The sequence below is a fragment of the Gallinula chloropus genome (genome assembly GCF_964237585.1).
Source record: "Gallinula chloropus genome assembly, chromosome: 35".
Classification (NCBI taxonomy): Eukaryota; Metazoa; Chordata; class Aves; order Gruiformes; family Rallidae; genus Gallinula; species Gallinula chloropus.
In genome coordinates this window covers 394,570-406,196 of record NC_140120.1, presented here as the reverse complement: position 1 = coordinate 406,196, position 11,627 = coordinate 394,570, and the positions used below count along the sequence as shown (strand labels likewise).

The window sequence follows — 11,627 nt, the reverse complement described above, 5'->3', positions numbered from 1 at the left end:
GGAAGGTGACTCAACCCCCTCCCTGGGCAGCCTGGGCTGACACCCCCTTCAGTAAAAAATTTCTTCCTAACATCTGATCTGACCCTGCCCTTATGCAGCTTGAGGCCATTACACCATGTCCCATCTCCTGTCCCCTGGCTGAAGAGACCATCGCCCACCTCTCTGCACCCGCCTGTCAGGGCAGTGTAGGTGGGGAGAAGGTCTCCACTCAGCCTCCCTCAGTCGTTCTTCATAGGATTTGCCCTCCAGCCCCTTCCCCATCCTCATTAACCTTCTCTGGACTCACTCCAGGACCTCAATGTCCTTCTTATGGTGAGGAGCCCAGAACTGGACTCAGCACTCAAGCTGCAGCCTCACCAAAGCCGAGTACAGGGGCACAATCCCCTCCCCAGACCTCCTGGCCACACTGTTTTTGATACAAGCCAAGATGCCATTGTCCTTCCTGGCCTCCTGGGTGTTGCAGAATGGCTTGAGAAGCAAGGCCATGAGCCTGTGGAGCAGCTGTCCAAGCAGTCGCCTGTGTAGCTCAGCCAGACCAGGCCCCACGCCGTGTTGGTGAGCACAGAAGGGTCAACAATCGGTCAAGGTGTTCTTGTGTCTCGTGCAGCAAGGCCACAAGATGTGGGAGCAGGAGGCGTGATAAGGATTCAGTGCTCCTGGGACTGAGAAAGAGACATGATTCCCAAGGTGCAAGATGGGTGGGGTATGTAAATGTCACCTTTAGCTAAGAGCCAATTAGAATACAACAAGTACAACACGTGGTAGGAACAGTATCAAAGGAAGGGTGTGCTTGCAATGAAGTTGAAGTTGCTTTATCAATCACACTGATTGGCAGCATCTTCCCTCTCGTCGTGGCACCCATCCTTGGTAACAGTCTGGTAATAGTCTCTTCCCTTGAGGGAATTTTGGGGAAAATGTGAGAATTAGGGAATTTGGGGGGAAATAGAGGATTTGGGGGGAAACGTGAGGATTTTGGGGAGATATGAGGATTTGGGGGAATTCCTGGTTCCTTGGGCATGGAGAACATCCTGGAGTGACCAGAGGTGAAGTTGGATGAGTCGTGGCCGGGATTCCAGAAAGAATTAGGTTGAAATAACAATGGTTTGGGGGTTTGTGCTTGAAAGAGACCTGGATCTTTGTGCCAGGATGCCAGGGAGATGCCAGGAGGTGGGGACATGGCAATGGGGTGGTGACCACCATCAGCACCACCACCACTACCATCTCTGGCACAGTAGTCGGTGCCCGTGTCATCGTCATTGACTGATGATGCGTATCGGGAGTCCCAACCATCTCCAGCCCCTTCCCAGGGAATCCTTATGCCCGGGAATCTTTGATGGTTGGATCAAGAGTTGTCACAGTTGACCCAGCCCTTGGCCATTGGCCTCCGGCTTTGACCGTTTCCCTCCAACATCAACCCCTTTCACCCCAACCCTCAACTGGTCACCCCAACCCTTTACTCCCTCAGTGTCAGGGCATTCTCTCTTTCCCTCCCCCTCCAGAGGATCATTTGGGTTTCTTGACAGTGGCAGAGATGTTACTCTGTGTGGGACTCCACATCAGTGGCTTTGGCAGCAGAGAGGCAGCAGGAGCCCCAGTGAGAAGGGAAATTGGGTTCCCCGTTCTGGTTCCCCCACGTCCAGGCAGCCCTGCAGCAGCCCTACTGCTGCCATCAGCTGAGCACATCAGCAGAGGGGGTGCTGCTCTGTGAGGGTGGGTTTAGAAAGGGCACAGATGCCAGACTGGGACAGGGGTAAGGGAGGAAGGGGAGGAGGGGGGAACATGAGGAAAGATCCCAGACACACCAGGGTCAGTGAGGAAGGAGGGGGAGGAGGAGTTCCCTCCCACAGAGTTGAGAAGGAGAAAAATACCCCTTCCTACCCCAAAGGCTTTAATAGGAACAAGTGGGGAGGCACAGAGTAACCACAGGAGAATAAACAGAGAGCAAACCCCGGGCTGTTTCTGCTGCCCCTGGGAGAAGGGAGATGGGTCCCTGGTGCTCAGGGCTCTCCCAGCTGCACAGACCTCTCCTCCCTCCTGGCTGCACCCAGCTGCATGGCCAGGCCGGGCTGTGCTGGCCCAGGGCTCAGGGGCTGCTGTGCACTGAGCTCTGGTGTCACAGCCTTGGTGTCCTCAGGGGGATGTGCCAGAGACACCTCTTCAGCATCGTCATAGCCTGTGCTGTCCTGGGGAGGGGACCAGGCATCTCCCTCAGCTCCAGGGGCCTCAGCACGTCTCTGGGGGTGCAGGTGTGTCCCTGCAAGCAGCAAGGCAGCCCACTGAGTGATCGTCCCATGAGGTGACCATCCTGACCTGTACATCACCTTCCTCCCTTCTCCTCACCAGTGGAGAAATATTTACCTCCCCTTCCCACCAAGGGTCCCCCCCAAGGGAAACACCCAGGGCAGGTTGGTCTATTGCCAGACTGTGGGCTCTCAATATGGCAGCAATTCATCTGGCACCCCAGGAACCCTCAGCACTGTCTGTTCCTCTCACCTCCACGTGCATCCCTGGGACCAGGTCCATCCTCTGGTGCCCTGGGCATTTCCCAGTCTCCTTGCCCAGACACAGGATCCTCCCCAGGCTCAGAAACCTCCCTGGCATCGTCATAGCCATCTGCTGGGTCACCTCTGGGCAGGACAGGCATGTCTGAAAGGAGAGGGGAGATGCTGACAGTGAGGAGACACATCCTGCAGAGCAGAGGAAGGGATGATGGGCAGGAACATGGGCCTCAGACACTGGATTTGGCAGCACCAGAGGATTCCCCTGCCCATTTCCTCCCCTGCTGCTCACGGTGACACTGGTGTCCATCACAAGTGTGCAGGGAGGAGAGATCCACCCCTTCCTGCCACTCATTACCTGTTGCTGATCCTGGACCATCCTCCTCCTCAATGTCCTCATAGTGGGTCTGCATCTTGCCCAGGGACCCCTCTGAGTAGGATCCTGGAGAGAAGTGATGGAAGTTTTATGGGGTGAGTTCTGCTGACCCAGCTTGTGCTCAGTGCTGCTGGGGACAGGGGACCCACTGAGAAAGGGCTGCATTGGATGAGGGGTCAGGAGTTTTCCTTTCTCTCCTGGGAAAACCCCAACTCACAGGGGCTCCCAGAGCTGCCTTGAGACAGCCCCTTCCCTCACCCCTCAGCTGACAATGGGATGTAGGGACACACAGAGAGGGGCTGTGGACTGGCTGGGACAGGATGAGCTGGTGAGGATGAAGCTCTTCTCCAACTCCAAGACCGGGCCGCTCTCCCCACAGAACCCACAGCCCCAGTGCTGCAGGGACCTTGGGCCAGGGGGCTGCAGGGGGTCAGTCTTAGGTGGGGGCCAGGGGAAAGAGACTTAGAGATATGGCCCCCATGAGGGACCCACACCCACCTGACATGCTGAACCTTGGCTGCTTCTCCAATGCTGGGCTGTACCCGATCTCCTCGTACAGGGCCTCAGGGAAGGGCTCCCAGGCTCGCTCAGAGGCTGCAGACAGAGGCAGGGCTGGCTCAGGGATGTGGCTCAGGGATGGTCAAAGAAGGGATGGATCCTGATCTGCTCCCTCTGCCCTGTTCCCCTGGCTCAGACCAGGGCTGTACCCACAGCACAGCCCCACTGGCAATGTCCCCTTGGAGATGGTCATGGGCAGCAACACCCTCACCATCCCTCAGAGACAGCCCTTGTGCCCCTCTGGACCCTGGATCCTGTTCCTGGTGCTGAGCTTGGAGCAGCTCCTGCCTTTCCTCTCCCCTGGATCTGTCCAGTCTCTGCCCAGTGGATCCATTACACAGCCCCTGCCCTGCTGGGGGGAGGTAAGAGTTGGGTGGAGGAACAGCCAGGGCTCCTGATGCTGAAAGGATGGGAGGTGCTGCCCAATAATTCTCCCAGCATCTCGCACCCCCAGCGCCCCCTCCCCATCTCCCCAGAACACTCCAGTGCCACATCCTCATCTATCCCCCTTTATCCCATCTCCCCAGCCCAGAGCCCCCTCCCCATCTCCCCAAAGCACTACCAGTGGCACATCCTCATCTATCCCCCTTTATCCCATCTCCCCAGCCCAGCTGTGCCATTTCTCTCCTGGCCCCATCCCTGACTCCCCCCATGTCTGGACTCTCTCTCCCCCTTCCTGCTGGTTGCCCGTGGTCAGGCAGTCAATGGGGTGACACATGGGACTGTGGGCAGCACACACTCCTGTCCCCCCAGCTCTGCCTGTACCACTCACCGACACCCCACAGCCCCCCTGGCCTTGCCAACACACATCTTCACCTGGGGCCATGGAGAACAAACCCACCTCTGCGCCCAGCCCTGGCGCTCCACGCTTGCCCAGCCAGGAGGGCCAGGAGCAAGCAGAGAAGGGCTCCCAGGATGATGCAGATGATGACAAGCAAGGACTCTCTCCTGCTGCTGGTCAGACGGTCCCGGGTGGCATCTGCACAGGCAGGAAGCCAGAAATAGCAGCCCCAGGGCTGGGAGAGGTGGGGGGCTGTGACACCACAGTCCTGACCCCGTGACACAGGTGTAAGGGACCCCAGGGGGGAGTGATGGGGAAGGTCCCACCCTTCTGGGGACTGACATCCCACCTCGGTAAGTCCCACCCTGGCAAGGAGCCCCTTCCCCCTGGCTGTGGGTCACAGCCCGGCCCTGGGAAGAGCCAGCGCTGACACACAGGGCAGATTACCTGCTCGGGGGGTTGGTGTTGCGGTCCTGGGTGCAGCTGCAGAGGAGGAGAAGGAGAGCTGTGGGTTAACTGGGATACTGTGGGTAATGGGAATACTGAGGGGCTGGTTACTGGGGACACTGGTGGGGTGGTTACTGGCAATACTGGTGGGGCTGCCATCTGGCTGCCATGGGGCTCTCCCAACCAGTATGCACCCATCATCAAACTAGTACGAACCCCCCAAAAAGCATTATATACCCCCCAAAACTAGTATGAACCCTCCAAACCAGTACAGAACTACCCAAACACAGTATAGACATCCTAAATCCAGTAAAACCTCCAAAATAACTATGAAACCCCAGAAACCAGTATAGAACTCCCAAGACCAGTATAAAACCTCACAAACCAGTATGAATTCCCTAAACCAGTATGGACGACCAAAATCAGTATAGAATCTCGCAAATCAGTACAGAACCCCAAACCAGTACAGAACTCACTGAAACCAGTATGAACTCCCAATAAAACCAGTAGAGAATCCCCTCAAACCAGTATAGACCCCCTGAAAACCAGAATGTACCCCCGAGACCAGTATGAACACCCCAAAACCAGTATAGCACCCCTCAAACCAGTATAGAACCCCGAAAAACAGCTGCAGAGGAGGAGAAGGAGAGCTGTGGGTTAACTGGGATACTGTGGGTAATGGGAATACTGAGGGGCTGGTTACTGGGGACACTGGTGGGGTGGTTACTGGCCATACTGGTGGGGCTGCCATGGGGCTCTCCCAACCAGTATGCACCCATCCTCAAACCAGTACGAACCCCCCAAAAAACTATTATATACCCCCCGAAACTAGTATGAACCCTCCAAACCAGTACAGAACTACCCAAACCCAGTATAGACGCCCGAAAACCAGTAAAACCGCCAAAACATGTATGAAACCCCAGAAACCAGTCTAGAACTCCCAAGACCAGTATAAAATCTCACAAACCAGTATGAATTCCCATAATCCAGTATGGACTGCCAAAATCAGTATAGAATCTCCCAAATCAGTATAGAACACCAAACCAGTACACAATGCCCTCAAACCGGTATGCACCACCAATAAAAACAGTAGAGAATCCCCTCAAGCCAGTATAGACCCCCCTGAAAACCAGAATGTACCCCCCAGAACAGTATGAGCACCCCAAAACCAGTACAGCACCCCTCAAACCAGTATAGAACCCTGGAAAACAGCTGCAGAGAGGTGAAGGAGAGCTGTGCTGAGAGGCTGGGTGTGCAGGTCCCGGGGAGCCTCCTCTCTTACATCCCTGGCACATCCCACCCACACTGGCCGTCCTGTGGGGCTGCTCCTTCAGGGGTGGCCAGGCAGGAGCCCAGGGCCCTGCTCGGGGCCACGGGCAGGACAGTGCAGCCCCCGGGAGATGCTCACCCGAGCAGTTGACGGCAGCGTCCTCCTTATGCCGGCAGGCGCCGCTGTCCCCGGGCCGGGCCCAGCAGTGCTGCAGAGACGGCTCTGTGCCCCGGCACTCCACCTGCTCCAGCCAGATGGGGCCCGTCCCCTTCCCAAACGCCGCCTCGCCCAGGGCAGACACTGCGGGGCCACAGCCCAGCTGCCGGCACGCCACCGCCGCGTCCAGCATGTCCCAGGAGTCGTCGCACACCGTCCCCCAGGAGCCGCGGTGCCAGACCTCCACTCTGCCCGAGCACCCGCTCTCGCCTCCCACCACACGGATCTTCTCCCTGTCTGGAGAAGGCAGAGACCCCTCAGGGCTCCAGGGCAGCAGGCAGAGCCCTGCCAGGGGAGAGAGGCCTGCAGAGGAGCAGCTACCTGTGCAGCTCGTGGAGTTTGGGCACGTGGCATGCAGGGCCGGGGCCTTTCCTGTCTCTCTGTCTGTAGAAGGAAATGCTGTGGTGAGGGGCTGCAGCAGAGGGGTCGTGTGGCAGAGAGCGGGGCTGAGTTCTGCCTGTGCATCCCTGAGTCACCTTGCTCAAGGGAGCAGATGAACCCCGGTCACTCAGGGGACACACCCGGCAATGTGGGGGACCCTGACTGCTCAGCCCCCAAGGGAGCCTGGTTCACAGAGGGCAGGATGGGGGACACTGTTTGGAGCCCTGATGGGTCTCTGTTGAGACCTCTCCTGCAGACACCTCTGCCTCCCCCAGGCACTGCTCAGCCTGGCTGCCCACTGTGCTGAATGTGTGGGGTCTGAGAGCTGAAGGCTCCTTTGTGCCACCACCAGCAGCAGAAGGGTCTGGCATGGAAAGGAAAAGCCCCTGTGGGCTCTGTCTGTGCCTGACAGTGCCCAGAAGGGAGCAGAATCTGGGGATGCCGGTGCCCAGGTGGCTCAGAGTTACCCTTGCAGGTGATGTGGGTCTCATCGCGCAGGTCAGTGCAGGACTGTGGGTGCCAGGGAGCGGAGGGACACTGCCAGAAGGAGGTGTCACTCTTCCCACACTCCACACGATCCACCCAGGCAGGGCCAGGCAGCCTTCCATAAGTCGGGAATGGATCCAAGGATAATGCCTCCCCACAGCCCAGCTCCTTGCACGCCAGAGACACCGTTTGGAGAGTCATTGAGTTGGAGCAAACGCTGCCCCAGGTCCCGTTATAGAAAACCTGCAGGCGCCCGGAGCAGCTGCCGTTCTTCTCCAGCCTCAGGGCCACAAACTCTGTGAGGAGAGACACCAAAGGGAAGAGGATGGTGCAGGGCTGTAGGATCCCCTGAAGCCCCCAGACAAGGAAAATGCATGGCCAGACAGTCGCCCTGGCAGCCCCTGACAGACAGACAACCCTTCCCTCCATTGTCTCCCCAGAGATGCCATGTGGGACAGAGAGGACCTGTGTGTGGGTGTCCCCAGCATGGGCTTGGGCAGGGGCTCAGCAGCAGCCAGGGACAGCCTCGGCCATTGCCGGCTCTCCCCTTGTCCCCACCTCCCCTGTCCCTGGGCTCCCAGCACAGCTCCCAGCACAGACCTGAGCAGACGACTCCGGCGTCCTCTTTGTGCCCGCAGTCGGGCTGCCCCCAGGGCCGTGCCGGGCAGTCCCAGAGAGCAGCTTCGGCCCCCGAGCAGCTCACGCTGCCCAGCCAGACCTGCCCGGCGCCTTCCCCGAAGGCAGCAGAGCCAACGGCCTCCACCGCCCCTCCGCAGCCCAGCTGCTGGCAGACGACGGCGGCGTCGGGCAGGTCCCAGCCGTCATCGCAGACGCTCCCCCAGCTGCCCCGGTAGTAGATCTCCACTCTGCCTGCACAGCGCCCGGGCCCGTTCACCAGCCGCACCCGACGGCTCCCTGCAGCAGGAAGAAGCCCAGCTGCTGTCAGGGGATGGTGCCCACCCAGCCCAGAGCCCGGGGGTCCCTGCAGTGCCACTCACCCCGGCAAACGACCCCCACGTCCTCGGCAATCCCAGCTGCCAGCGCGCTCTCGGGCAGGGAGGTGTTGCAGAGGGTCAGGTTGGACTCATGCCCTGCGCACCGCACCCCTCGCAGCCCCACAGGACCCGTCCCTCTCTCGGGCTTTGGGGGGTTGTAGGCTCTCTCTGCCTCTCCACACCGCAGCTGCCGGCACACCACGCTGGCCTCCTGCACGTCCCACTGGTCATCCAGGACTCGGCCCCAGGTCCCGCGCTGCAAGATCTCCACTCGCCCGTCACACCGGCTGCCTCCACCCACCAGCCGCAGGGCCCCGGAGCTGTCTGAGCCTGGGGAGAGCAGCCATGGCCCAGCCTCAGCAGCACCAGAGAGCCCAGAGACCTGCAGTGCCTCCCTCTCCAGGCTCTGGAAGCCTGAGGGAGCCCTTGAGACCTATTGCCTGCCCAAGCATTCTGCATTGAGCTTTGGGGGAAGCTTTTCTCATGGTTGGTTTCTCAGGGACTGAGCCCTGCTGGGCAAGAGACTCTCTTTGCTCTTGGTGGGGCACAGACACCCAACATGTCCCTGCTGAGGCAGATGGGGCAGCTCCTGCAGGAGGGAGCAGCAGATGGTGGGATGCCCTGGGGATGGGCAGCGCCAGGAGAAGCCTTGCTCATCCTCTGCCCTGGCACTGCTGATACATGGGACACCCCACACATCTCTGCCCCTCTGCACCCCTGGGGATCAGGGACTGGGAGCTGGTTTGAACCCAAGTCTGCTGGTGGCTCAAGGGACTGACCCCTGCCCCAGGAGGGCAGAGATGTCTGACCCTGTTCAGTGTCAGCTCTCCCACCTCAGAGCGTTCAGTCGGAGCAGATCAAGCTCTCCAGATCACTCCAGGTGAAGGGAGGTTTCTCCAGGGAGAAGCTCACCCTGCGCCCACCATGGGGTCCCTTGCTTTGGGTGGCCATGTCACACCCCAGGGGACAAAGGGGGTAAGATGCTGTTTTCCCAGCACTCACCTGAGCAAATGACAGCAGCGTCCCTGTCGTGGGAGCATGGGGAGGCTCCCAGGGCAGTCACTGGGCACTGTCCCAGCTGGGCTTCTGTCCCATCACAGTGGAATGACTCTCTCCAGGTGGGGCCGGTGCCTCTCCCAAAACGCCCTCCTCCAGGAAGGGCCTCAGCAAACCCGCAGCCGAGGTGGTGACAGAGAACGTGGGCGTCCAAGAGGTCCCAGTGGGAGTCACAGAGGGTGCCCCAGGTCCCCAGCACCTGGACCTCCACCCGCCCATCACAAGCCGTGCTGCCATTCACCAGCCTGAACCCTGTGTACTCTGGGGACAGAGGAAGAGGGGAAAAGGAGCATTGGTGCTCTTCACCTATGGCAGCTGTAGGACTGTCCAGATGGACAGCCTTCCCTTCTCCTCCTTCTGCATTCTCTTAGGGCTGCAGAAAACCACATCACCCCTCCTGCCTTCAAACCCAGTTGTGTGTCCTGTCCCCATCCTGCTCCCTCCCCCCAGCTCATCCACATCACTCAGCACCCCACCCTGAGTCCTTACTTGTGCAGATGACACTGGCATCGTTGGCGTGGGTGCAGGGTGGGTCCCTGGGGGACCCTGTGGGACAGAAAACCAGAGAGGATTCATTCCCCAAACACTGCAGCTGTCTGTCCCAGATGGAAACAACACCTTCTCCAAAAGGAGCTGCCCCAGGGATGGACAGGGCTACCCCACACTGCAGCTCTTCACAGACCACGTCAGCGGCTTTGGGACCAAAGTCTGAGTCACAGACAGTTTTCCACTGGTTCTCATCATGGATCTCCACTCGTCCTGAGCAGGGGCTGCCCCCTCCAACCAGCCGCACAAACCCTGGAGCAAGCAAAGACCCCTGTGAGTTCCCAGAGCCCTCTGGCAACGTCCTGAGCATGTCTCACCCCATCTCTCACCTGGCTACAGGCAAAGAGTCTCAACCATCCCAGCAGCTCCCAGTGGGTGCTGATGGCACAAACCCACCAGACCCCCTCCCTGCTCTCCAGAAATCAGCACAGCACTGGGGGCTGGCTGTTCTCCCACAGCCACAGGCACCACTCAGATGAACTGCTGCTCTTCTGGAGACCTTGGGCTGCTGGGCACGGGCCCCAGGCCCTGAAGGACCCATTGATGATGGACCCAAGGAGATGGGCCCAGGTGCTGTTGGCTGTGGCAGCCTGCTCTGCACCACTGAGCTCAGGGCCAGGCCCAGGAACCCCTTGGAGCCACCAGAAATGTCCCCCAGTCCCAGAGGGTTCTGCAGTGTGGGTGTACCCACAGCCACTGTCTGCACGAGCCCCCAGCTCCAGCACCCTCCCAGGGAGGGGTCCTCATCCAGGGCAAGAGCGTACCACACGTGTGCACAGCACCCATCTCCCTGCTTTAGGCACCCACAGAGTGTGGGCTGAGCCACAGCAGGGGTCAGGATGTTTCAGGTTCCTGCTGGGCTTTCCTTGGGGACCAGGGTAACCAGGAATGAGAATCCCAGCTCAGCAGTGTGACCAGCTACACCGGGTCCTTCACCAGTACCCACTTGTTTCCCTGAGAGCACAGCCAGGTCCCCTCCCCCATCCCAGCCACAAAAGAGGGGAATGGGCTGCAGCCTTACCTGAACATGTCACTCCAGCATCCTCAGTGTGATCACAATACTCTCGAACCCATTCTGTGTTTCTGCACTCAGACAGGGCAGACTCGGTGCCACGACACTCAACATCAGCCATCCAAATGGGGCCAGATCCTGGCCCAAAGTGTGCAAGCCAATGAGCTGCAACAGCATCCCCACAGCCCAGCTGCTTGCAAACCACTGCAGCATCTTTCATGTCCCATAAGCGACCACACACGGTCCCCCACTGCCCCTGTTGTTTCACCTCCACTCTTCCAGCACAGCGTCCACCACCATTTTCCAGCCTCACCTCTGCAGCCCCTGCAAGCACAAACATGGGAACCTTCCGGAGAGCACTGAACACTAGACCACAGGTCTGGAGGTTCCTCCTTCCCAGGAACCAGTGTGTATGATGTACCCTTCCATGCTGTCCTCAGGGCAGTGTCAGGCTCACATTGGTCCCCAAGGCTTTCACCATGCTGGAGGTGATCAGCTCTAACCCCACTGGGTTATTCACAACCCCACAGCCAGCAGCACCTCCTCCAAAATCAACCACCAACTTCCCCCTCCCACCCATATACTGTGCCCAGTCTTCACAGGGAACAATCTCCCAACAAACCCAGATCCCCCCTGCAACAGCCCTGTGCCCCCAGACCCACAGGGAAAGGCACAAGTACAGTTGACTTGAGCACTGTCTGCCCCTCATCTCAGTGGCACCTCCAAAGACACACCATTCTCAGAGATACCTCCATGTTCCCACTAGTGCCCGCTGACCCTCTCTGTGGACAAGGATGCTGCACTTACCCCTGCACAGATGAACCCAGAGCAGCAGCCACAGCAGCTGAGGGGACAGGAGACCCTCCATCCCCAGCCTCAGCCTCCTGCCTTGCTCGAACAGCCCTGCTGCATCACACTCCCTGTCACAGCTCCTGGGGACCCACAGAGACGACAGTGATGAAAGGGTAATATATCTCTTAGATGCAGACCCAGCTGCATGAGGAG

General features: G+C 59.1%; 1 protein-coding gene across 1 annotated transcript; it reads right to left on the bottom strand.

The window, feature by feature from the left end:
• Positions 1 to 815: 815 nt before the first annotated feature.
• Positions 816 to 10,743, bottom strand: LOC311203079 (scavenger receptor cysteine-rich domain-containing protein SCART1-like; the record flags this gene model as incomplete). The annotated part of the gene is made up of 12 exons (XM_084277714.1): positions 816 to 893; positions 2,591 to 2,646; positions 2,857 to 2,940; positions 3,373 to 3,468; positions 6,069 to 6,383; positions 6,468 to 6,530; positions 6,995 to 7,309; positions 7,614 to 7,928; positions 8,012 to 8,328; positions 9,007 to 9,325; positions 9,554 to 9,862; positions 10,632 to 10,743. 12 exons carry the CDS (start codon positions 10,741 to 10,743, stop codon positions 816 to 818), a joined length of 2,379 nt encoding a protein of 792 aa, XP_084133840.1.
• Positions 10,744 to 11,627: the final 884 nt, after the last annotated feature.